This window comes from Amia ocellicauda, chromosome 7 (genome assembly GCF_036373705.1).
Source record: "Amia ocellicauda isolate fAmiCal2 chromosome 7, fAmiCal2.hap1, whole genome shotgun sequence".
Classification (NCBI taxonomy): domain Eukaryota; kingdom Metazoa; phylum Chordata; class Actinopteri; order Amiiformes; family Amiidae; genus Amia; species Amia ocellicauda.
The window spans coordinates 39,456,134-39,483,912 of NC_089856.1; the positions used below are offsets into that span (position 1 = coordinate 39,456,134).

General features: G+C 38.1%; 1 protein-coding gene across 33 annotated transcripts in view; it reads right to left on the minus strand.

Annotated features, from left to right (window-relative positions):
- The window catches only part of LOC136753423 (muscleblind-like protein 1), a 101,559-nt gene that overhangs the window by 42,107 nt on the left and 31,673 nt on the right, over positions 1-27,779 (minus strand). For 3 of the 33 annotated variants that reach the window (XM_066709527.1, XM_066709516.1, XM_066709513.1), the window contains exons 1-2: positions 23,527-23,784; positions 11,914-12,867 (exon numbers count right to left, since the gene is read on the minus strand). The exons of 1 other annotated variant lie outside the window; for it this stretch is intronic. In XM_066709527.1, the coding sequence (XP_066565624.1) occupies positions 11,914-12,087 (174 nt within the window). In that variant the 5' untranslated portion in view covers positions 12,088-12,867; positions 23,527-23,784. Of the gene's footprint in view, positions 1-11,913; positions 12,868-22,833; positions 22,902-23,138; positions 23,235-23,526; positions 23,812-23,881; positions 23,999-27,779 lie in introns of those variants that run through there. 29 more of the 33 variants (XM_066709528.1, XM_066709510.1, XM_066709509.1 and 26 more) reach the window with 21 other exon arrangements.

The window sequence follows — 27,779 nt, forward strand, 5'->3', positions numbered from 1 at the left end:
TTGAAAATAAATATGTAATTGATGGGTATGATTTTTCCTGTCCTATACATTTTTTTCCTTCATATCTCTGCAGTGAACATTTTAAAATTTGAGACTAGCCAGCTTCCATCACTGTCACAAACAGTCCAGCAGGTACTTTCAGGACACTGGACAGGGGAAATGTGTCGCTGTGAATGACCTCTACATGTCGCCTCCCCATTGGCTCCCACTGAGCACTTGCCCTGATGTCACATCAGCTGCTGTTTCTTTTATCAAAAAACAGCTTGAAGGGACTCTTTCTCCCATCGCTGTTGCATTTTGCTTAACCCTCTGATTTGTCTACTATCAAGGGAACTCATGCAAATACAGCTCTGGAAAAAATTAAGAGAGCACTGCAAAATTATCAGTTTCTCTGGTTTTACTATTTATAGGTATGTGTTTGGGTAAAATGAACATTTCTGTTTTATTCTATAAACTACTGACAACATTTCTGCTAAAATAAAAATAAAAATATGAATGGAATGTAATGGCTGCCATACATGTAGAGATGCTGACTTAAGAAAAAATTGCAGTGGTCTCAATTTTTGCCAGAGCTGTATTTGCTCATTTTCTTTATGTGCCGACCAGACTCGAACATTCATCTTGACATAATAGAATTCCACATCCTTGTCTTACTGATTTGATAAACAAAAATGTCGATTGCACACATGATTCACTAGCTGAAATAAGGGAGCCATAAACATGAATACATGCACAGTAACTATTAACATCACTGCTATTATACAATGTTGTTGCTGTCAAAGTAAAAAAAAAAAAACTCTCATAACAAAAACAGTGTTTATCACACGCACTATTGACACCAAAACATTAGAAAAGGCATATTTTCTCACTGTACCAAAACAGTTCATGTGTCAGTTCTCAACTGTGTCAGTCATTTGGTGGGGGGGGGGGGGGGTGGCTGCTAGAACAGTGACAAAAACACTTTGGACTGTACTGTGAATAACTTAACACACTATACCTCCATCAAACCAATCAGGGATTACTAAGAAAACTAGATGAGGAGGAGCACACCTTTTTATATATAACTCCCATGATGCTCCCATGAAGCGGATGGTTGAGGGTTCAGTCCCAGGTGGGGGGATCTGCTGTTGTACCCTTGAGCAAAGCACTCCAGTAAAATCCCAGCTGTATAAATGGGTAATTGTATGTACAAATAATGGGATATACTCTAACAATTGAAATTCGCCCTGGATAAAGACGTCTGTTAAGAAATATGATAATAATAAAAGCAAAATATTCAGAATCATGTGGTTAATTGTAAAAAAGGTTCCTGGTTCAAGCCTTGACCAACTGTAATTATGTCAGAGCATCTGAACGAGAAATACAATTCGTGGTGTAAATAACGCTGTAGTAGCAGATGTGGAAAACAGAGAGGTTGCAGAAAGTCTCTTAGTATAAAAGCATCTTAATTACTCATTATTAGATGTATTAGAAATAGTAGGGACACCAATAAACCATTCATTATCAACAACAGCTTCACCCAGGGTCCCGGTGAGGCAGAGACCAAGCCAGCAAGGCAGGGCACACCCAGGACAGGAGGCCAGTCCATACACACATACATAAACACCTGACTACAGGGCGATTTAGAGTAGAGTAGGAAACCAGAGCACTAGGAGAATAGCCACGCAGGCACAGGGAACACATACAAACTCCATGCTGTAATCAAACCCGGGTCCCATGAGCTAGGAGGCAGGAGTGTTAACAGCTGAGCTACCCATTATAACAACAATAATAATGATTTATTATTATTCATGTAATGGGTTTGGCATTTCATTTTTGCTAGAATATGAACTGTGAAATGGGTGTGAGCCTCCAGAGGGAAAAATAGCTGTATTTTCAAGTAGTAGCCTATCTCTTTGCCCTACTCTGAAATGTCTTTTATGAAATACTGTATGACGCATTATTAGCATTTGGTATGAGGCTTGAGTAATGTAATGGCTGTAGATGGCCCTGTCTAATGACGCTGTAATGACTGTACTGTCTAATGCACTCATGCATGGGAGGAACGTCCACATGGTGAAATGTAAAATTAAAAACGGTCTTTTCAAAATCATAGTGGAGAGAAATTACCAATAATTACCAAATCTGCGAGGCTGTATAGTATTGGGGTGAAGTGATCCTTTTTGAAAGCTATCTGGACAGCTGAATCAAACTCATACCTTTCATTAATAATAAACTTAAACTAGTACCAAGTAATGTTACGATAAAATGAAGTGCACACAATCTGCTTGGATTTCAATTTACCGAGCTAACTGTTCCATTAGACTCAACTTCTGGAAAACTTCTGCAAGAGATAGGAGAGGCCATACATCAGGATTACATGCTGAACCTGATACTGCGCAAGATGTTGTGCAACCCTTAAATCTGAGCTGGGAGATCCCTTTGTCAGTGGTTTGTGCATGACTAGTTCTTAAAGAGTGCTACAGGTGCTGTGGAACAAGCATCCAAAATCCTGTTGTGGGTGCCAAATAACCGAGAAAATTTGCATCAAGTTACTGACAAAAACAATAAATGGACAGCAGTTTGGGCCACATTTAAGTTTCAGATAAAGAGATTATCTCCTCTTCCCAGTCCTAGATTCTAAACCTCCAGAACTTCTTTGACACAGCAACATGGTATTTAAAGCATCGAAAGCTGAAGACACAGAAATTATACAGCTAACTGGAGGAACATTTTTACTTCATTGCCATAACCGTAAAAGCGGGGGCAGGTGGAAACCCTGTACGGCTCAGCCTGATGGTGGGACATCGGGGAGGAACGCACACTGCAGCGTGATGTGAAATAACAGAAAAACAAGCCTATGAGACATGTAGAGGCAAAGCAGATTACAAGCAAGAATGGTGTTTAATCCATTCATGCATGTCCTGACAGGCTGTTCACTGTGTGGTCCACACAAGTTGAGTTTTAATGGTATGTCAGTTCTGCTTCTATCCTCCTAACTACTTTCTTATGATGACATATTAATACAAATAATGATAATGATAATAAAATAATAATAATAATAATAATAATAATAATAAAATATGATAAAATGAAATCAAAGAAACCTATCATTAAATATGAACTAAAAAGATTATTATCTAGCAATGAACCTGAACATGTTTTATTATAAATTATAGGATGCATATGACTGCACTCACTGAAAGACAAGGAAGGATGATGCAAAAGAGTTTGCAAGACATCTCTTCTCAGTAAAAGTACAAAAAAATCAAATTTCAAAATAGGAATTCATGTTTTTTGTACTGTATGACCTTCAACAGAAGTTTCACATGACACATATAGTAGTTTAGCTTATATGACTTTTATCTTTATCTAAAGGCTTCAGTACTTGTGATTTAGAGGCTAAAAAAACTAACTTCAGATGTTTGTTTTTGATTTATGTTTGCCTTTAGAAAATGCATAATGAAGTAAAATAAATAAATAAATAAATAAATAAATAAATAAATACAATATTGAGCAAATAGAGACATTGAAAAAACTGCTATACCACAGAAAAGAATGGGAAAGGTGGAAAACATGGGGGGGTCAAATGCATTATGCTACTGTACATGGAATGATTATTAAGGAGTTATTTTATTACCTTCCTGCAATCTGCAGAATGCGAGACATATCGCCCTCACCACTGTGCACTCCATGCGTCACTGTCAACACATGGGATCAATATTTCATGAAGACAAAGCGCTCCGACAGATTGCAGCTCTGACTAATTAAGCCTTGTCTAATGGCTGTCAGAGGTGCAAACGTACCTCTGTTGCAACCTTTAACTTTTACTCAATAGCACGATAATCCCTGTGATTCTCCTTGTAAAATGCTTTGGATACCGTGAGAAACATGAGACCTGTATTATATACTATATGATCATATGCTAAATGGAGATATGTACATGCATATATGGGTGCAGTGGAAATTACAGCTGGATTCAACACTAATCATTGAATTATTCAACACTGTCTGGAGCAATGGTGCTCAATAGTTTCTGTTTTTTTTTAGTTTGTTTCACATTTTGAAACATAAATAGCTTTAAATGTGCACTGCTGTGAAACAATACCTTAATGACCACAATTTGAAAATGTTATCCCCCATTGCATAAGCTTGAAATTATGCATTTTAGATCCTGAGAATAGTCACTATGAAGACTTCAGATTGAAGCACATTTGAAGGTAGTCTGTCTCATACAAATACAAGGTGAATAGCATGTTTTGGAATCATATGGAGTTATTGCTCACATAGAAATAAGTCTAAATATCAAGTATTCAATACAGTCTATTGAAGCCATTCATGATTTCAAAAGTAAATTCTCCAAAAAGGTCACAGGTCACCATTATGTAGCATATAAAATCATTATATCAGGGAAAGTTGGCTGTCCATCAGCTATGGGAGCATTAACCCTGAGTCACATCAAACTCTGTTATTTAAGGATTCATGGGTATTTATTGTGAGAAGATAAAATATTTCATAAAGAGGCAGTCAAATGTGCCAGTCAACAAACTGTTATAACCACCAATATTTTGTTGCAATATACTTCTCTTTTTGAAAGCCAGCTAGCTGTGTACTTCCAATTTATCTAGGGACAGATTCTGTATCTTCAGTGACAACACATCAATTTCTATCTGCAGCCATGCTAAGAAATTAAATCAGTTTTTAATTAGCATATTTTGTTTACTTAATATTACCACTATTAATATTACTGCTACTATTACTACATAAGATAAAGCATTAATTACTTGTACACAATAGGAAATGCTCAAGATTAGGGAAAGTGCTTTGGCAGCAAACCAAATACCATATGGTATGCACAAACAATATGGGAATTACAAAAGTTGTATTACAACTGAGTCACAAAATAACACTGCTAGAACATCTGCATTACAATTTAGACCCCCCCCCCCTCCTTTGATTGTTCTTCCTCCACACAATGCACAGTACGGCATGTCGGCATCCTAGAGATTAAATTTTTTTGGCAAACAAACGAAAAAACAACTATCTATTCAAAGTGATAAAAACAAAACTTTGGATATATATTTTGTTATTGGTACTATATACCAATTCCTTGCAGGGAAATTATTACCATACCAAGGGATCTCTAACTAACACTAAAACAGATAAGTATATTTGCAGCCCAATATTTAATATCCTGCGGAAATCTGCTCCTCTTATTAGTTTTACTCTCATTTACACTGACTTTGGCCTGTTTTCATAGCCAGTTAACTTCCTGCAAACATCAGTCCCCTCTTTAAGGACTATTTGAATCAATATGTTTTTATCATTGGGTGATTATAAAGATACAAACAAACTCAAGAAAGCTGCTATATATATATATATATATATATATATATATATATATATAAATTGGTCATGTTGATTGGTCATGTCTGGGTTTCTAATAAAGATTGATATTTTATATACTGAGCTTAATTCATGCCTACTAAGTATTCATGCTGAGCTTCTTGGTTTTGTATCCTAACTTGTCAAAGCAAATTCATTCCTTTGGGGCTCACTTTTCTTTATTGAAAATGAGCATTTAAAGTGTCTCACCTGACCAGCAGTCAAAAGGAAGCCCCAGGCAAACTATGAGTACCAGCAGATATGAAAAATGTAAAAAAATAAATTAAAGAAAAAAGCTTTTCTTTGTTGCAAAGACTTGAATTAACATACACGCTTACTTTCTTCTAAAACGTCAAGGGATTACAAAACACTGGTATAGAAAGATACAGGGTGGGGAAGGGATGCTGTATTCTTAAGATTTGAAAATACTATTTTGGTAGCTTTCTAGGATCCCTGAATTTGTCATTCATTTGGAGAGGATTTGGAGATGTAGGCATACAGGCAGAAATATGAAACTCTTCCCATTCGAAACTAGAACAGGCACGTCAAGATAATCAGCTCCAGACCTCAGTATTCTCCATTTGACCAAAAAGGAAAAAAGAGAAAAGTGTAAAACACCTCAGATTTCGCAATAAACAGTTTTCCCAAAACGATTATACTTAGGTCCATACCAGCAAGGTAAATGCACATGTCCTTAATGCCTTCCTGCTTTATCACACTTGCAACTACCAGGTTTTAGTTCTCAGACTTTTCACACTGTAAGCAAAACTGTCCGACCTCAAAATGAATGAAGCTTACTGAGAGGAGCGCCCCTGTACATGGTCAACTCTCTTAATGTATCATTATAAACTGCTGGTGGTAAGAGCATGCATTTGATTAAGGCTTATTTTTCTTCTCTTGCCTTCACAGAAACACAAAGATATACTTTTGCTAAGCCTTTAGTTAGTCAAGACCTTTAAGTGCTACACACCCAAAAGAAATCGGTGGTGATCAGCGCAAAGCTTCCTGAAAGAATGGTCTGATCTGTTTCCTATGGGGGTGTTGACTGCTTGAATAGCTACATGTTACCTTGTAACTAGCTAAACACATACATTCATTCAGAAACTCCCCGTTTTTCAACAACACTCATATGTGCAAAAGGGAGGTTTTCTGCACTTAGCCAAGTCACATCTAAAGACCGATACTTTCTAGTAGAAACACTCAACATCAGCACTAAACTATTATCCTCAGCTATTATGACTAATAATGTAACATATTCAATTTTCTTTCCACATCAGACATGCATGCTCCATGTATATATAAGATGATTTATAATTCATGTGTGTATATATGCGCACATTTACAAACATACATACATACACACATACACATATATAATATACAGTGGGAAAAAAGTATTTGATCCCCTGCTGATTTTGTACATTTGCCCACTGACAAAGAAATGATCAGTCTATAATTTTAATGGTAGGTGTATTTTAACAGTGAGAGACAGAATAACAACAAAAAAATCCAGAAAAATGCATTTCAAAAAAGTTAAAAATTGATTTGCATGTTAATGAGGGAAATAAGTATTTGATCCCCTATCAATCAGCAAGATTTCTGGCTCCCAGGTGTCTTTTATACAGGTAACGAGCTGAGATTAGGAGCACTCTCTTAAAGGGATAAACCTGTATAAAAGACACCTGTCCACAGAAGCAATCAATCAATCAGATTCCAAAATCTCCACCATGGCCAAGACCAAAGAGCTGTCCAAGGATGTCAGGGACAAGATTGTAGACCTACACAAGGCTGGAATGGGCTACAAGACCATCGCCAAGCAGCTTGGTGAGAAGGTGACAACAGTTGGTGCGATTATTCGCAAATGGAAGAAACACAAAATAACTGTCAGTCTCCCTCGGTCTGGGGCTCCATGCAAGATCTCACCTCGTGGAGTTTCAATGATCATGAGAACGGTGAGGAATCAGCCCAGAACTACACGGGAGGATCTTGTTAATGATCTCAAGGCAGCTGGGACCAAAGTCACCAAGAAAACAATTGGTAACACACTACGCCGTGATGGACTGAAATCCTGCAGCGCCCGCAAGGTCCCCCTGCTCAAGAAAGCACATGTACAGGCCCGTGGTGGCCAACTACAAGAAACTACAAGAAACGTCTGACCTCTGTGATTGAAAACAAGGGTTTTGCCACCAAGTACTAAGTCGAAGGGGTCAAATACTTATTTCCCTCATTAACATGCAAATCAATGTATAACTTTTCTGAAATGCGTTTTTCTGGATTTGTTTGTTGTTATTCTGTCTCTCACTGTTAAAATACACCTACCATTAAAATTATAGACTGATCATTTCTTTGTCAGTGTGCAAACGTACACAATCAGCAGGGGATCAAATACTTTTTTCCCTCACTGTAGTAATTTACAAGCATATCAAATTAACAAATAGACTGGAAATAAAAATGCATGTATTTTTCATACCTTTAAAAACAGTATCAATTCATCCATTTATCACAGGTCATGTGGAACAGACTTCAATGGTGTTAAATAACACAGACTTTACAAAGCACAGCTGTTGCTGTTAATGCCTGCATTATCCAAGACAATTAATGACATGCATGGATGTACTGTATTTCATATTGTGAGTTTCATATTTCATATGTCAAGGTTTTAGGTAAAAAATATGTGGTACTGACGGGAGACTATACTCATCCATACAGGGAAAAACACCAAAATACACACAACACATTTTTAAGAATGAAAACATGGAGGAAAAGCATATAAGATGATAGATAGCAGAAGTTCTAGTATTCATCAGAGTGATCCCTAAAACCAACTAATCCAATCCAGGTGTGCACTAATACCATGCAAATAATAAACAAATCCGCAGGCCAGTTTGTGGAATTTGTGTTAAAAATCTGTTAATGCTTAAAAAGTTATGGGGGGGGGGGTAATGATGTAGAAGTGAAGCTGAGTAAGACTAATATTTTCAGGAAAGACTCCTTCAGCTTCTTACGTCACACTTCTCGATAACTCCAGCACGTGACCTGCAAGTATTGGCCTGCGTTTTGCAGCGTTGGAATAGTACCTCTTCAACACAGAGCTCACATTGAAAAACTAGTCACCAACAGCAATGCTAAGAATCACATTTTTGTACGTTTACCTATTTTGTTACACTTCTAAAATGTGTCACAGAGTAGACCTATGCTGCCCTGCTTTTCCAAGACGTATACCGACCAAACAAATGTCAAGTTAAGGTGATCAATAATAATTATTAGAAAAACAATCTACATGCATACCGGACATATAAATGAAAATGTCTAACTAACACCACACCCATTCCCACAGCACTTAGTCACTGAGATGGTGGGGTTTGCTTATATACTGGAAGAGAGGAAACTGGCTGCGGTGGCGTGTCTGAGAGGACCCAGCTGACAAGGTGAACTCTTCACTACATAGCAGCACAGCAAGGGACCACCTTATCTGAAACCACTTATTAACACCCTGCCTAACGAACAGCCGATCCAGTAATCCTAGCCCTCACAAATCCATCTCTTCCTATTCGGGCTGAAGAAGGCTCAGGAAACACAATCAGGTCACTGAATCCTCCAAACCTGGACTGTTTCAGGCCGCTAGCAGAGTCTGCATGCACTTGTTTGCCATGAATATTTCCTCCTTTTAATCAGTGTTACTAAATCTGTCGTTTATTCGTGCAAAACTTAATGAAGGTGCATTTTGGTAGAATTCCAGGTCTTTATATCCCAGAGAGAGGCAAGTTGCCAGGGCTCACGAGGATAATTTGATAAGGAAACATTGTGCTGGGTGAGGACAACAGTAATAATAATAATAATAATAATAATAATAATAATAATAATACAGCAACTTCAGCGTGGCCATTTCAATGCAAATCTGGATTAGAATACAGCATATTGTAAATACACTGTTCTAATGAGAATTGCCATGGTTACCAGTCTCGGTGGACTGCGTCGCTGCAGTTTCTAGGGCCCTGTAAGGCAGAAAACACTGGGACCCTTTTGGATTGATGAAATTGCAAGCTAAGGAAATCCTGATGCAAAACAGAAACGTAGCGGTGCTGTTCTACTGACATCACAACGGGAAGAGACCATCTGTTAGTGAAGCATGACAGGCCAACACAAAGACAACATCAGATTCTGTTAACTGTCTAAATATTTAGCTGAGACATGCCTAAGGTTTGTATTCACTCTTGGGATGAAAAAAAAAAGAATCTAAAATATTCAAAGCTGTTTATTTTAGTTTCAAATTCAAATTGCATTGCCATTTTATTTTCTCATAACCCATTTTCTGAGACATGGTACAGCTGTCAAATTGTTTATTGCAGCCGGAAGACAGTTATCAGAGCACTGATGAAAGCCAATGCCTGCGACTGAGAGACATCTTAAACAACTTAAACAACTCCACATGTTTTGTATTACAACATATTTCAGTATTTATTAGGTTTGGGGAGATAAATGTCCAGAGATTTGTTTTTCATTTACTTTAAATTAAAGAATTTAAATGACCAATTCTTAATAACATCAAGCTGTTTAGGGATTCTTCAGGAAAGATGCCACAAAGTTCAAGTTAATACCTTCCACATAAAAGACACTCCAAAGCAACCAAAAAAATATGTAATCATTTTGAATGGTTCAATGATTTAGATTCTAAACATTTCAGATTTCTTAAATATAAATGTTAAACAACATTCTCATTGTTTTAATGGGAAACAAAAGCAAATTCACAATAATAACTTGCAATCATTACATAAAAATGCAATCCCTAGAAAAGTCTAGCAAATTATGAAAAACCAACAAACTAAAATTATTAAGCTTCACTTACACTTTGTATTTTAATAAAGATAAACAGCATGAGTTTGCAAATATACTTATCAAGGCCGAACAGCACTTCAGATAAGCCTTCAACTGAACTGAAATATTTTATTTATATATAAAAGGTTGAAACTAGGAAAAACTGATGTAATAAAATCACGCATAATTCAGGCACTAGCTTTAAATATGAATGATAATCATTACTGAACATTAACATCAATAAGATGGATCTGATGCCTTGAATAATTTTATTTTGTGTTTATTTTTCAAAGGTAAAGCAATTTTAACTTCCTGGCCATATAGCTACAAAATATACCAGCACCTTCTCTAAGGTCTGTAGGCCAGTTGTATGAAACAATCTGGTCTTGATTATATAGATGGAAAAACTAGAAAAAAAAAAAATGACTTTGCTTTTATTCATGGAACATTTTAAGCTGCATTTGCAAGCACTGGACATTCAGAAAGTAAGTTCAAATGGAATGTATTCAAATTTTCTTATTACTTTAGGATATGAAACAAACTTTCCCTATCTATACTCCCTTCAAGAATCAGATGATGAAACTATAGGTACTACTGTGTAATAATGTGTTAGATGTTTGCTTGGCCTTTTACATTTGGCTATGTGACTGTGTTGTTTTAATTCCCCTGATATAATTACAACTTTCTAGAAGATTATTACACACAAATCTGCTCAAGAACTTTTCGTCTTACTTTTCTACCACCAGCTGAGATTTTGGCAAAGGAATAAACGTCAGTTATTGGCCAGACACAGAAATCCATTTCCTTTTTTAACAATCCATTTGAATAACATTCTCCAGGGCCAATTCATTATACAACAGAGAGTGCATAAGCGAACAATATCATCGCCATGCATGTATTAACTTGGCCAGGCCGTTAGTGAAAATGTTGAAACTCTGTTGGTCTGTATAAATGTATGAAATTCTGGAGCACCGCCAGAATATCAAGCACAGCTGAAAGGTACTGCCATTTCATGGGTTCCCCATAGAAAGTATTCTGTTTGCCTTTCTACCAATCTAAAAATAGACTGAAAATTACCCAGCCTATATTCATCTCCTTCAGCGCCAGGCAGACACATAGCAAATGCAGTTTCTAAACCCATTTATAATATCACAGATTTGGCCTGCAGATTCGGGCAAAACGTTTCAGGTCCCTGGAAGTATTGTTGTGGTTTAACCGTTTCTCCCACAGATAAAGAATGGTAAGGACTAGTTAAAGGGTTAAGGAGAACTATGGAGCCAGCCTCCCGAAGCTTTTTTTAAGCTGCTTCATTTGTTGTGAGCCCAAACTTCGCCTTTACCACCCTTTAACCCGCCCAAAACAAACCAGTGCAAAAAGGTTGGTTCCTTTTTGTATCTTGGTCAATAGGAAAGAAAAGAAAACAAGCAGCAAATTACTATAATGAGCACTTAAAAAAATGTACATGACACAAATACATTTCTACCTCATACTCTTTTTCGACAGATTCTATTTTTGACGGTGAAACTACTCCAGGCAAAGCAGGGCTAACGTCTGCATGGTCTTAAAACATCACATTTTCACATGCAAAGTCAAAATCAAGGAAGGAGCACCTGCTGCCAGGTAACACAAACATGTCTAGGCTGTGAAGGTTTTTACTCAACTCAAAGAAAACATTCACTCCACGCAGGAGGTCATGGGGTACTGTAACACACTACACTGGACGGAGGTACTTACTTTTAAGGAGTCAAAGCAGGCAATTACTCTTCCGTTTTCAACTTGGCAGCTTTTCGACGGATGTGCAAATTTACATTCCGTGTCGGGCCGTGAGCAGGTTCCTCGCTGGAATTCCCTACACACTTCCAATGTCAGCCATTTTGTGTCCCGTATCGGTGTGACGTTAACTGCCATGTTTGAAATTTGTAGGTAGTTGAAAATGTAAAAACAAAAAGAAAAAAAGAAGAAAAAATCCAGGCAATCTGCGGTAAGTGTTTTTTTTTGTTGTCGTTTGTTTTAGGGATTAAAAATTGTACCTAAAAAAGTCAAAGAAATACAAATCTTTCCTTTCGTTTCCTTGTTACCTCTCTTTCTATCTTCAAAATCAAATCAGTGATGAGAAGGTTGGCCTGAAACTAGCACTGAGATCTCAGAAGCACATTCTGGATGCCAAACTGGAGCCCTAGTATGCGCGAGAATGTGGCAGACCCCTTTGCTGACACCGAGATGGCAAAGTGCCTGCAGTAGAGCCGTCTGAAAGGTAATCTTCCCTCAGCTGAATTGGCAACTGAGTTTTATGGCGCAATCATTATCGATTAGTTTGGCATAGAGAGATACAGCAGTGTGCAGCAAATAATCGAAAACACCTGACTTCTCTGGCGGTGGCAGTAAAAACGTTTCTGTTATTGTTTCTCACAGGGAGAATAACTAATACCGATTTAAAAAATATATAATTGAAGGAAACAAACAAACAAAAAAAAGGTGGACTTTTTTTACAGTAAGCAGCAGAGGGCAGCGCCTGGTGCTGTGAATATGATGTCACAATTTTAGGTAGAGGCAGGTGGGAGTGGCTGGACTAGTGCTTGAGAGGAGATGTGCTGTCCTCGCGGTCTAGCTGGCAGCAAGCAAGGCAGAAAGCCCTAGAAGCGGTTCCAAGCAGCAGAGACGTCAAGAAGGCACTTCTTTAGTACCAACCTGTAGGAGAAAGGAGATATATTAAAACTCAGCAGGGAGCATTTTAACTGCTTTAGCAAGATTCCCCCAAACTTCCCCAACCCATATGTCTGGGACTTGCGTGCATCCACTGAAAAGGTTATCTATTAAAAAAACGAAAGCATACACCATACTTACAGTTAAGCATATTGCAGCCAGCCTTTGTAGTTTTATTCAATTAGAAATAGGAAAAAAAAAGAAAAGACAAAAAGTGATGAGGGGGGAGCATTTCCCCATGTAAAGCAATGCACAACTGGAAGACAACCAATGACAGACAGTGTTGCAGCAATATTCTGGGCAGCAAGCCAGTAGTGTGGGTTGTCTAATGAAAGGTCGCCCCTGTCAGACTTTCATTACTATGCAATAAGCAGAGAAAATGCCCAATTAGATGGGACTTATTCATTTGCGAGAGAACAACCATGTGGGTTTGTTGGATTTAACCAACATGCAACATGGGGATCAGACCAACAATAACAATACATAAGATACACATTTAAAATAAATGAAAATAATTAAATACTCTTCTCCTTCAGTGGCAAAGGCACCTGCCTGTTCACAAGAAGTAAAAGCCTCCTCCAAACTGCAGCTCACTTTATAGCCGGCCTGCTTTCTGCTCAGACTGTTCTGTCTCAGGCGCAGACTATGTTCCACCTCACACCCATGAATAAAAAAGGAAAAGGGGTGTTTGGGAATGGTACGATCTCCTGACCCGTTCCGTTTTACTTCCTATTCTCTCCTGTGGGGCTCTGCCTCTCCACAGACAGACCCACTCAGTCAGCTCCTGAGCACACGGCGCAGGAAAATCACTCCATTCAGCCAGCAGACTGTCAATATGGTCCAGGCAGGTCCAATATCAACAAACGTAGTCTCTGTTCTGACCTTTTTTCAACGTTGGGGCTTTTGCCATTCAGAGGATACAAAGATCACACTGCTGTCAAGAGGCTCGGGTAAAATCTCAGCACAGTCTGAGAAAAAGAGGCAATTCCATTACAAAGTCATTAAATATTAAGAAGGTGACTGGATTTCTCTCTCGCTCTCTCTCTCTCTCTCACTTTTTTTAGTTAAGGTTGCACTGTGTGGTTTTGCCGATCTTGATTGCAGAGACGGAGAAATCAAATGAAGGCACGGCTACAATGGAGGTTTATCTGCGTGACACTGACTCTGCACCTCTGAGTGGCCTACTTGGCTGAAATGGGGAGTCTACATTTCGACATTGCACTTTTTAAATTCCAACATCTGGCTGTGATTTATTAAACACTAAATTAGGGGGGGAAAAAAAAGCTGTGATCCCTGCTTTTCCCCAGAGCCTGACATCCTGGCGGATCTGTAAATGCAGCTTTTGTAACTCATAACTTTTGAACTTGCTGTTTTCTCTGATACACAGGAGTCATCTATGTATGTTGTCTTTTTTATTTCTACATAGGAAATATTATGATTTGTTAAAAATAAAAAAGCACCCCAAGTAATAGGAGATTTTAAACCTGCTGCTATTAAACAAAATATCAAAGGTAAAATGCGTGAAAAAAACACTGTCTTATTTCACCCAGTTTATAATAGTATCACTGAACATGATGCCTACATTAGAAATGAATGGCTTTCTGCTCTCTATTATAAAACTGAACCCATTACATCAGATTACAGCCCTGACTAACCTTTGTCCTGGAGAGCCACCAAGTTATCAGATTTTTGTTCTAGCCAAACCTAATTAACTGAGGACAATATTGGGCTTATTTAGTCAAAACTACAATGTGTTCAATGTATTCAGTGCTTGATGATGCAAAGAGACCTATAAAATCTACAAGAGTTTGGCTCTACTGTGTGTACTAGCCTGTAGACACAATATCCATATGTAAGTCCATATGTAAGTTTAACTTTACTGCAACAGACTATGGGAATGCCATGATATTTATGAAAAATTAATCTAAGGCATGTTTACTATAGTATACCATGGTTTACTCGTGGACCAGCTTAGTCAGGCACAGTGAAAGCATGCTGAACTATGGTAAAACAGTGTTCAAAACACAAATATCTGTGGCAAATGTACCCAGGTAAACTGGCATAAGGGAATGTCTTTTTTACGAATTAAATCTGGTCCCTGACATGTTGTAAATACCACACACCTCTCAGGTTCCATTTCAAACTCGTATATACAGACAGGTGACAAATTAAAGGAAAAACCTGAATAAATGAGTGGAGGAACATAAGGAATGCAGATGCCTCCAAACAGGTGTTCTACATGATACAATTAAGCAATTAACATCCTATCATGCTCTGTGGCATGCCCAGTTGACCTCGATTTTGGATCAAGATTATTATTATTATTTCTTTCTTAGCAGAGGCCCTTATCAAGATGCAAGATGGCAAGAAGAACGCATCTAAGTGACTTTGAAGGAGTCGCGACACGAATGGCAGGAGCTTCAGTCACAAAGACTGCTCAACTGGATAATGTTCTCGATGAGTGGGTGAGTGCATGTGTGGCGAAACCAAGAGAACGCTACGGGCCATTACAAAGTTATTCTGAGTGATCACCTTTATCCTATGGTGAAACATCTCTATCCTGATGGGAGTGGTCTCTTCCAGGATGACAATGCTCCCATCCACAGGGCACGAGAGCTCACAGAATGGTTTGATGAGTATGAGAATGATGTGAATCATATGCTATGACCTTCACAGTCACCAGATCTCAACCCAATTGAACACCTATGGAAGATTTTGGACCGAAGTGTTACATAGTGCTCTCCACCACCATCATCAAAACACCAAATGAGGGAATATCTTTTGGAAGAATGGTGTTCATCCCTCCAGTAGAGTCCAGAGACTCGTAGAATCTGTGCCAAGAACATTGAAGCTGATCTGGCGGCTCATGGTGCCCAACACCTTTCTGAGACAGTTTATGTTGGTTTTTCCTTTAATTTGTCACCCGTCTGTATATATATGTGTAAAAAAAAACAGGACAAACAGAAGATGTGATTCTGTAACCTGATGCACGCAATGAAAAGGCAGGATTCGTCTGATCTCTAAATGCCATATCCTCACCTTTTAGAAACTGAAAACCACTCAGACAGATGCAACAAACCCATAACGGACAATCAGGTGACCTGAACATCTACTGCACCAGCTCTGAACTCAAACAGTAACCCCTCTGTGATGCACCACACTATTTATCTTGGTCTCTGCTCTGCACGACGACAGATTTGTATTTTTACAAACCTGCTTTCTGCTCCGCTTCACAGGTAAACCCAGTATTAACTGTAATCAGAGCTTCCTCGCCTTTCTCTCTGCAGAAGGGAACACGGCAACATGCAAGCTGGAATGTGCAAAGTCTTATTTTAGATCACTCGGCAAAGATTCGGAAGAAATACTGTCTATATCACGCCGCAATGAAGAACAAAACAAACAGTCATGGGTATTAGGGCAATAAAGTAACAGGTTCATTATTGGATGCATGCTAATCAGATGTCAAACTCTTCACCTAACAGTCCATCACAAATATATTTGTGAAAATTAAAAATACACACATCCTGTTTACATGTCTGTATTAAAACAGATTAATTACAGAGATGGCTGGACACACGGTTACGTGCATTCTGCTTCATCTATTTTAAGACTGCAATTTGATAATCTGCAAATCTTCCTAATAAAATTTGTTTACGCAGGCAGCTTGCTTAGGTCTTCCTTATGGAAACTTCATCCCGAAGATCTGAAGCCAGTTTTACATTATTTTAGCGTTTTACAGTATTCTTAAACACATTTTAAGTGAAATGTAATTAATACTGCTACCTATACAAAATTGTGATTTCCTTTTTATTTGACCATCATTTTTTATTTCTCTGTAAAACAAACCAATCAACCGACATTTCATATTTTGGGAAGATGCAATATTACCATTAATATTTCTGTGACGTTCACACACAGAGCATATTTATATTGCAGTGCAGCTGAGGGGAAAAAACTAAAAGAAAAGACAAATCCAGGCCCTGCTTCTCAATGATTTCAGCCTCCCCAATGCATAAGCTTTGTGCTTTGTGACCGCTTGTCTGTCGTGTGGAAATCAGATTGTCTTACATTCCCTGTTTAGATCTATATTGTTTTAACTTCTTGTAACTGCTCCATACAGTGAGATACATAAATAGAGGCACATGGAAATGCAGTTATAAAAAAATGAGCAAACCACATTTCCCTCACTACACCCTGTAATAAAACATTAGCAAAAAGGCTCCACATCTGAAAGCAATACAGACATGCAAAAAAAAAAAAAAAAAAAAAAGTAGCTGCACGCCATCTTTTCACCTTGAATGACTTCCAGAGCTGGGGAAGCCACATGGTCGTATCTGACTCCATAAAAACAGGATTTTGAACATAAACAGATCGTAGTAAATGATAACATTTATGGAAAAAGTGCATACTATTACAGGGCGCTGCAGGTTTAAAGAGAAAAGGTAAATGATACACTCGAACACATAAAATAGCCTACAGGGGGATGAAAGAGGCAGGGGGAAGGGGGGTCTATATGGATTTGAAAACAAATTATATAATTGCAGACAAAAGGTGGCCTGAGTGTATGAGTTGGGTTTCTTGTCCTGCAAAATGCAACAATAACTTTTCATCTCTCTGTGAGACAACAAAACGACAACAAATAGAGCTTTCTATTCTCCCTAAACCTCTTGTGGTCTGTCACACACCCTCTACATTTTAACATCAGGATTTTATACTGATACATATCTCTGCACTCTGTTAAAATATAATAACAACATGTTCATGTGTATGCCAATATTCATGGTACGTTTTTCAAGTACATGTCTATTGAATACACAAGAGCTTGCAAGAAGTAAAGTAGCTCAGCACTTTATACTGCAGTGCCCACAATAATACCACTGCAGGCTCATGACTGTTATAAGATCTGGTATGGAACTGTGCAATGTTTATGCCATAAATATACTGAATTGCACTTTTTTGTTATTAAAACATGAAGACGAACACCATGCTTACCAATAACCATACACAGAATTATTATATAAAACTCTCAGAACTCAGTGAAAACCCAGCTCTCTCATGTTGATCAGCTGGAGATGAGGAACAGTACAAGCTGGGCCTGTTCGGAAGAGCAAGCGCACTGATGTGTGACCCAGAGACATTCTTTAGACTTGAGAGCAGGGTCTTCAGTCACCCTGAACACACAAAAGCTAAACTATACTAGGCTACACATGATTGAAAGTTAAATGATACTGTAGCTAACTGACAGCGCCGGGCGGATTAGGGTTCAGGATGTGCACATGAAGGCGTATTCTCTCTGTGGCCTGCGTGCAATAGCACATGGTGCAAGGCAAGACTATACACTCTGATTGCTGCTCTCCTGCAAAAATGCATCCATTTAGGAAGAAACCCACAATATTGGAAAAACAATTACTTTTAATAAATATGATCAGCATCATTGTTCTTCAGAGCTGCTCTTAAAACAAGCATTTCCAGTAATAAGGCTTCTCATATCATTCCCAGCACTATATATATATACAGGCTGATATTGATAATTTTATATATATTTCAATATATATACATACACACACTCACCTAAAGGATTATTAGGAACACCTGTTCAATTTCTCATTAATGCAATTATCTAACCAACCAATCACATGGCAGTTGCTTCAATGCATTTAGGGGTGTGGTCCTGGTCAAGACAATCTCCTGAACTCCAAACTGAATGTCTGAATGGGAAAGAAAGGTGATTTAAGCAATTTTGAGCGTGGCATGGTTGTTGGTGCCAGACGGTATTTCACAATCTGCTCAGTTACTGGGATTTTCACGCACAACCATTTCTAGGGTTTACAAATATGGTGATGGTGGTGTAATGGTGTGGGGGATGTTTTCTTGGCACACTTTAGGCCCCTTAGTGCCAATTGGGCATCGTTTAAATGCCACGGCCTACCTGAGCATTGTTTCTGACCATGTCCATCCCTTTATGACCACCATGTACCCATCCTCTGATGGCTACTTCCAGCAGGATAATGCACCATGTCACAAAGGTCCAATCATTTCAAATTGGTTTCTTGAACATGACAATGAGTTCACTGTACTAAACTGGCCCCCACAGTCACCAGATCTCAACCCAATAGAGTATCTTTGGGATGTGGTGGAACGGGAGCTTCGTGCCCTGGATGTGCATCCCACAAATCTCCATCAACTGCAAGATGCTATCCTATCAATATGGGCCAACATTTCTAAAGAATGCTTTCAGCACCTTGTTGAATCAATGCCACGTAGTATTAAGGCAGTTCTGAAGGCGAAAGGGGGTCAAACACAGTATTAGTATGGTGTTCCTAATAATCCTTTAGGTGAGTGTATATATATATATTTTTTTTTATTTTCTAATGGAAAGGAGGGACTATGCTGCAGATTCTCAACCTACTATTTGCTAGAGAGGTTCATCAGCAGTCAAACACTGTTAGCTTCTGTCCTGTGGCTGTTTGCAACACATTTCTCCAGTTAGTCTGGCCAGCCCACGGAGATGTATTTTCATGGAAGATGCTGCATAAAATAACATAACTGATACAGCATAACCCATACACACTGCTGTCGGCTGTATACAATTCACACACATTTTTAATATTAATAATATTACTACTTCTTCTTATAATAATAAAAATAATAACAACAATTATTATTATTATTATTATTATTATTATTATTATTAACAGTAAATACAAGACTCCACAAAAACAAGCAGAAGGCATATATTCATGGTGTATTTGATCGTGTTTGGAAGCTTGATAATATGGTTGTGCCACTAAAAGCTTCAGTAAGTTTTATATTCTGAAACCTAATTATCCTTCCTGGCCAGAACCCGCCTCCTCCCTCCTACTCCTCAGACTGCAAGGTCTCAGCTGGGAGTTACTGTGGGCAGCACTGGCACTTTGCACTCACCATTACCTTCAGCCTAAATGCCACTTTATTAAGGAAACAGAAAATAGAAAGAGAGAGAGAGAGAGAGAGAGAGAGAGCGTGCAAGCAGAGCTAAGGGTGTTTGGTCATTTTCTGTGATGTGTGTCCTACGAGTAATGTTCAAGCTCTGCGAGATGGACGTGAAACTACAGGGAGTTAATCAGTTTAGTTTAGATTTGTGCAATTGTTTTAAATAATGCAGTCCGAATTGAGTGGGGAGCCTTTCCGGGTTCTGATCATTTGGAAAGCACAGGTAACCTACACTGACAATGTAGAACTTCAGCTGGATTATTCATGAATTTAATTATTTGCTCGTTAGGGGGGTAAATGAGGAGTTATTGCATCCAAAAACTTGTATCGCTGCCTGGCAAATTCAACATACATCACACCTGATCAGTTAGAAGGACCCACTTCAGTTATTTACCAAATTAAATCCTCCCTTTCAATTCCCAACAAATACATTAATAAACAAATATCTCTTAATGTAGTTTTTCCAAGCAAAATATACCCCTTTTAGCAGTCTAGTAGAGTTTGGGACTCTATTATGAAAAGTGACATGTTATGCTTTTGGCCGAAATGTAACACCAAGACCACGGCTGTTTACTGTGCTTTAAATATCTAATGGGGCAACAAAAAGAAGAGCTGCTCTCATTCCTTGGCTAACTCTCTCGAAGAAGCATCACTTTACCAGCCCTGCACCGAGACAAGCCCTCTTTGTAAACTACAGCGTGCCCACAGGCCTCACCTGAAATAATATTTTCCTGAAAAATAATAAAGCCCACTTACAAATTGTGGATAATCTACAGGTGAATAAAAAAACAAACTACTTTAACAACCCCTTTAGAAATACCACAACCGCATTGAAAATGTAAAAAATAAAAAAGATAAGCATGAGACAAATAACAAACATGGTGCCGTCTACGCATCAGGAAATAAGAGCGATATTGTTCCCCTGTCATGTACGAGTACACCTACAATTGTGCAGATGGCTACAGTTGCACGGGGGACACAGAACAGCAATTCATTCCATAATCACACCCATGGAATCTTAGACAATGCGTTAATTGTCAGGTTGTCACATACAAATGCACCAGGAGGGGTGTCCCAGTGAGTGGAAGTGAAAACTTGACAGACACTTTAGAAACTGCAGGGCACGTACTGTAAACATGTGGCTGCGGCCTGAGATGAACACAGACATAGACAGTGACTCCACTCACAACGCTAAATAAGAGTGGTCCTGCTACAAGTCCGTTCTGTCGGAGACATTGATTCGAAAAGAGCTGCCAACCAGAAAATGTAGCAGAAACACTGCCAGTCACTCTGTTATATATTAGCTATGCAGGTGGAACCATTTGAGAAAGAAATTCTTCACCAGAAACACTGGTTGGTTGGTGTTATTGAAGCTCTGTAATTCTGTTGTCTGCAAAACATCAAAATGCTTCAACACCACAATCACTGAAGATACTAAATGTAACATTACAATAATGCAGATAATTAAAAGTGAAAACTTAAGTGTGTGTAACGCCATAATCCTTCCAAATTACAGGATATATATGTCTGTGTTTCAGTCTGGGTGCTGATTGCTCTCCCATTGAAATTGAAAACAGTAATTTAACAATAATTCGGTAATGAAGAAGTGTTCAGGCCTGGCCTGTTTGCTAATCACTGGTTCTTACTCTGTTCTTTCTCCATTTAAAAGGATTATAAGCATTCCACTCTAATATCCCTTTGCTAAACATGCATGAAAGCAAATATAAATTACATCTTCATTCTAAAACTATCATATTGTGCTGCAATGTTGACATACCCTACAGTGCATGAAACAAAATGTATTTAAACATTAACTTTTTTCATAAAGTAACAGTACATCTTGCCACCTATCTACAAAGGATAGTTCTCTTTGTAGGAAAAAAATAACACCAATATGCCTCAAGGTTTGTTTTCTGAAGAAGAAAAAAAACACCTTTCAAGAACATGACCTTGCTGTATTGTTTTGTTTTTCTGCTTACGATGCCTTGATTCTAATAAAAGACTCAAGATATGAAATCAAAATATACATCAACATAAATTAGATCACATTCCATTAAAAAATAATCAATCAAGCTGCGAAAAAGTAAAACATTGTCTAGGTCTAGGAGTGCTGCTCTGTTTATTTAAATTCAGGATGGCTAGCTGTTCGTGGATCGGTCTTCCCATCCCCAAGGACAGAACTCGGCTGTATCTTCTTCAGACAAAAGCACAGCTACCTGGGGTGTACCCAGCTCTCTATTGTTCCCGAGGCAGACGGCAGATCTCTGGAGCAGGAGGAACACAGACCTCTTCCTGGGTCATGCTGTCTCAGGCGTTGCTGTGCTAATGAACAAGTGCATGCTGTGTTTATCTATAGTTGCTTGTACATGTTGGTGCCCAAGCACGCTTGCAAATGACAGAAGCTTTGAAAAGGTGGGTGTGGTAGAGAGACACACATCACTGATGCAATTTCTGCCACGGTCGTATTCTAATGCTAATGCAGAATCCAAGGGGTTGATAATATTCATCCATAATAATAATAATACCCTTTAAGACTCGAATACTTCTGCAGTGATGCTGCAATGTACAGATCCATATTGTTTGTGTGGATTCTGTGAAAAACAGAACACCACTATTCAGGCTGGGCCTCCAAATAACTGAGGAAAAGAAAGTAAACAAATCGTTTAAAGCAACATTTTTGGAGCCACTGCTTTATAGGCAGAAACTATCTGAAATTATTCTATATGATGAGATTTTACAGACCAGTTCTTAACTCTGGCCTTAAAATATATATATATATATATATTTTTTTTTTTCAACAACTTTTAAATGAACTTGTGCAATCCATACAGCATTTCCCTTTCTAGCAAAGTAACTTTTCTCTAGCAAGGAAAGAAAGTAAAGATATTTTCCAACACCCCCCCCCCCACACACACACACACACACACACAACCTCCTTTCTCTTCCTCTCTCCACAAAACAATTATGGCACTTACTTACTTTCCTTACAGTTCGGGAGTGACGCACTATAAAAAGTGAAAACCCACATTAGCAGAGCGTCTTCCATCCCAGTAGCTTGGCAGACCCATACTGTACTGAAATACAGCACTTGCCATATAAGGAAACACAGCTAAACATGTCACGCATAATTTATATGCAGTAGGCAGAGAGTTAACCTTTCAGAGCACATATTTGGATCATACGCAAAACAAGCTGCCTTTGTAGGATTATGAACAAGACCAAAACAAACAAACAAAACTGAAAAAAAGGGATGAAAAAAAACCTTCACTCAAAATGGAACTCACAAGTTCTGCAGTTAACAAAACGTGTCATCGTTTGGCCAGAATTGAGACTCTGCAAAGATGCCGGTGTGCTATCCACCTGTTTCTCTGTCTCTGATCAGTTGAAAAACAGCTTTCTAGCTGTGCTGTGGTGTGTGCCTGCAGAGCTCAGACAGGAAGAGACTGCTTTATACAGATCTGCAGCTGTGACCTTCTGCTTTCTTTCCAGCTATAGATGGTGTGTGATATGAAACCGTAAACCGCAGTAACCTAGCCCCACAACCTGATAAAATAAGCCAGTGCAAGCAGACTCCCACTTCCTTCTCTCTACACTCAGCCCCTGAGCTCCACAACAGCAAAGTCAATGGAATAAAAAATATAATACAAAAAACAAACAACAAATTAAACTTACCTCTCACATTTTCTGTCTGCTTTCAGATCAAACCAGACAGTCGAGGCAGTGCCCAAGGCACTGTGGAATTCATTATTTGAGGATGACAGAGAAATTAAATGAACCAGCTCAGGCTTCTGTCAGAAAAAGCATTCTTACAGTCTCTACACATTCATCTGCAGTAGGAGGCTGTTGCATATAGCCTTGCAGACTCTTATCACTGCTGTGTGCTCTGCGTTGCTGCCTGATTTTGCCCCTCCCCTAAAAGCCAGCCCTACCAGGAAGCACTGGGTGTTTGTAGACTAGACTGGCCTTTTCAACTGTGCAGAACTAAAGAAATACTCACAAGACACAGCCTGCTTTAACCTTCACTTACCGGGTTTTTAACAGCACACCTCTTTCTTTCCTAAATGGTGTAAGTCAGGCTTGGTTTGAGCACAGATCCTATTAGTGCCCAGCAACACGAGGAGAGAAGTGAAAGCAGTTCAAATGGAATTCCCCTGCTTCCCCTGCTACCAGCTGCTTTTGGTTCAGTCCATCTGATATGTAAAGCATATAATAACCTCTGAACTGTAGTGCTTCACTGAGAGATTCACAAATGCTGTTGCCATGGACTTTCCAATCAGATAATACATCAGATTGTATGTGTGGGCTTTTAACTGGCTTTTAGCAAGAGTCCTCAGCTGTGTCAGCCCGTTTGATATATATCTTCCTGATGCCTGAGTGTGAATGTTTAGTTTTGACTTTCATAAATATTTATAATCTAGAAAGGCTCAGAATGAAATTTAATTTCAAACTGGGGATTTGTATCCAGCCCAGGAGATATCGTGCAACCAAAAAAGGAGCCATTACAACTTTAGGAAGCGCGGAGGTGTAAAGAGCACGAGCCGTAGCTTGTGTGGAATTCAGGCTAGAGTAACAGCACTTAAGGCAATTAACCATGACGCACCATCAGTTTTTTAATTCCCACTTTGTTTTACAGGTTTTATTTTTTTCCATTTAGTTATTTCATGTTACCTTTTATTGCAAGGTAAACCAGACAGTTTCAAAGCCTGGTCTCAATAGATTTAAACAACACTTGGCAGCAATGGAAACCCCTCAGTTCTCATTGCCAAAGATAGATGTGGCATTCATTCCTTTTTAATGTCATTCTCCGAGTCAAACCTCGGACTGATGTGCGAAGTCCTGTTTCAGAGGTGCTGTTCTTCCTACACAAAAGCCATCCTGCTGGATATAGGCAGAAATCACTTCAAGAGTCGTGGGGCCAAACTCATTACTGTTTCCTATAAGTATCCTGCAGAACACTTTCATGAATCCTTTTATAATTCTGTGGTAAAGAAATCCTGCCGATTTTTCCCTGTGGGAATCTTGCAGTCATACAGGTTATAAGCAGGCATCTGGAAGGGATTTTGAAGCAGATCTTTTTTGCGTAGGTAAGGGTATATGTTTCAACTTCTATCAGATTGATCTGAACTAATGGCAGGTCCTGTCAAATTAACCTGAACCATTGACACAGGGCACGGATCAAAGTTAAAAGCCCACAATTAAGATCTATAAACCATAATAACTTAGGCTTTACAATGTATTTTTTGACAGCACTATGAACACCATGTACTTCACTTCGCATGGCTACCATTTGATTCTGATCTTTCAAGATCTACTACATTTGATTTGATCATTGACTCTTTGGTGGTTTTATTTTTTTGTTTTTTGTTGTTTTTCTTGCCTATGGTGCATATCATTTAACATCTGTAATTTGTAAAAAACAAATGTATTGACAGTCAACATAAAGGATGTTTTCAGTTTATACATTTGAAAACTGCTCTGTGCAGTTTATATAAATATTGTATTAAGTCTCTTTATTTTGTAAAGCAGTTTTAATTAGTTTTTAATTAAATACAGAGCTTTATGATGTTGTTTTTCCAAACGCATATTAAGTTTAAGAGAAAAGAAGCTGAATCTATAATGAAATGGAAATAAAGCATCAAGACTAATATTGGGAACTGGGAAAAGTCCAGAAATATGCTTCCAAAGAATAGAAAGGCATATTTAAACTCTGAAAGGGCTTTGCACACGGATACCAAAGACAGGAGTATTAGTCATCGGTAAGGTAATTTCTTTTCCTAACAAGGCTGTACAGCAGTAGAGTCTCGAGTTCTAAGACGTTGATTTGTTTTCTATTTATTAAAAGACAACCAATCACAGAGCAGCTTTTGTGAAATGGGGTACACAGCTTTATCCTTGAATACATGCCCTCTCACATATAGAAGTGACAGGATTTCTCAAAGAAAACAATGATCACAGACACAGGAAAGTAATGTTGCAAACTTCCCCCCTTGCACCTCCCACTGACTTAAAAAGTTGAAATAAAGAGCTGCACCTACAACGTTTAAACATACAACTATTTCACAGTCAGAAAAAGGAATACTTTAGTCACAGTCCTCAAACTCAAATTGTGAGGGACACCTTTTCCACAAGGTACACACACCTCACAGCTTCAATGCACCATAATATATATATATATATATATATATATATATATATATATATATATATATTATTATTTTTTTGTGGTTGTTGTTGTTGTTGTTGTAAAATAAATAATTAAGTATTTTTAGCACAGATTCCAGAGAGTATCTGAATGAACAAATCACTCACATTGATCACCATGTGATGGTTATAGGATAAGTGTTTTTTTATTGTTTTTTTTTTTCTTAAGTTAAGAAAGGAGATAATGCGAAAGCCAGGTCCTTATCAACTGCTTTAGATAACAGATATTTCGGTTTGGAAAGATCTACCCAGAAAACTGCAAAATGAAAACTAGTCACCAAGGTGTCTAACATGATAAGATAAACCCTTCATCCATAGCTTTTAAGGAACTCTTTTGAGTTCATAATGCTTTTAACAAAATGTATTTGCTAAGGAACATTTTTAGAGAGTTCCATTCATAATCAATGGTCAAAGTAGCTGTTATGCAGGCTCTTCAGCTTATATTTTGCATTCCTATACTACTCCCATTCTCTCTTGCAGATTGTTTCTGGGGATGGAAGCTGCAGTTGTTTATTACACAAGAGTCCAAGAAATGGACACCAAGCACGAGCAGCTCCACAAAGAAATTGCTTTTCTTGTGTCCCCTTGAAAGTCAAATCTCAACCGATCTATGTCAGAGGTCACTTTGACAGTCACTCGCCAGCTCCCGGTGGATTCGCCTGAATAAGCACATACACAATAATCGCCTGTAGTCTGGATATTTGTGCCTGGCAAGCACAGCTAGTTCGTATCATGTGATACATCCCTCTTCTTAAAAGTCTGCTCAAAAGGCCATACATTGAAACTGGACAATCTGGAAATGGAAATTTACACTGAACTAGAATGCTACTTTACCTACATATTTCATATTATGGGATAATTACTATAGGATTTTATTTTATATTTATTGTTGTGGTCCTTATGGCACTGTGTAAATCACATAGTGTTTTGTAAAATGCAAGGCATGAAGAAGGGCAGTCCAGACAATCTGCAATATTAAACTTTTCAGATTAATAAGGAAAAATGACAAAGAATACAGAAAGAATGCAGAAGATATAGAGGAAAGATACACTGAGAAACAAGCTGAGGGGGTGGTAACCAATCATAAATACATAAAAGCATAACCAAGACATCCTAATTTAAATTATGCTCTAGAGAGCAACACATTTAACTTGGAAGTACTTGTGGAGATACAGATTATAAACAAATTATTGTATAATGCATTTTGGGGTATTTCAATGCATTCTGTAATGGTGCACTGTCACCTCTTCTGGTGGATTATTCAAATGTTTTTGCAGAAGAATGTTGCATTGCTCAATAAGCCTGTTAAACAGAATAGCTAAAGTGATTAGATAGATAGAGAGAGCATTTATTTTCCCTTTATTAAGCAATTTTCTCATGCTAAAATCGCCACACATTCAGATCCGTTATAAAGCACTTTAAAAGATGTCTGGGCACTTAGATTAGTCACATTTTGTTGCAATGTATTTAGCTCATGAAACAGAATCATGAAATTAAATCAATTTAACTAGCAAAGATTAGCAGCTGAGGTATTGATGCTCTACTATTGAAGTATGCTGCATGTTACTTGAATGTATTCAATGCTTCAGCATAGACAATAACCACATTCTAACAAGAAACAGATTAAGACTTTATTGAAACTAGAAACTTGTCATGGAATCCCCCTATTAAAAATAACAAAAAATTCCATCTACAAGTATGCAAATAACCCTGTAAACCCCTAA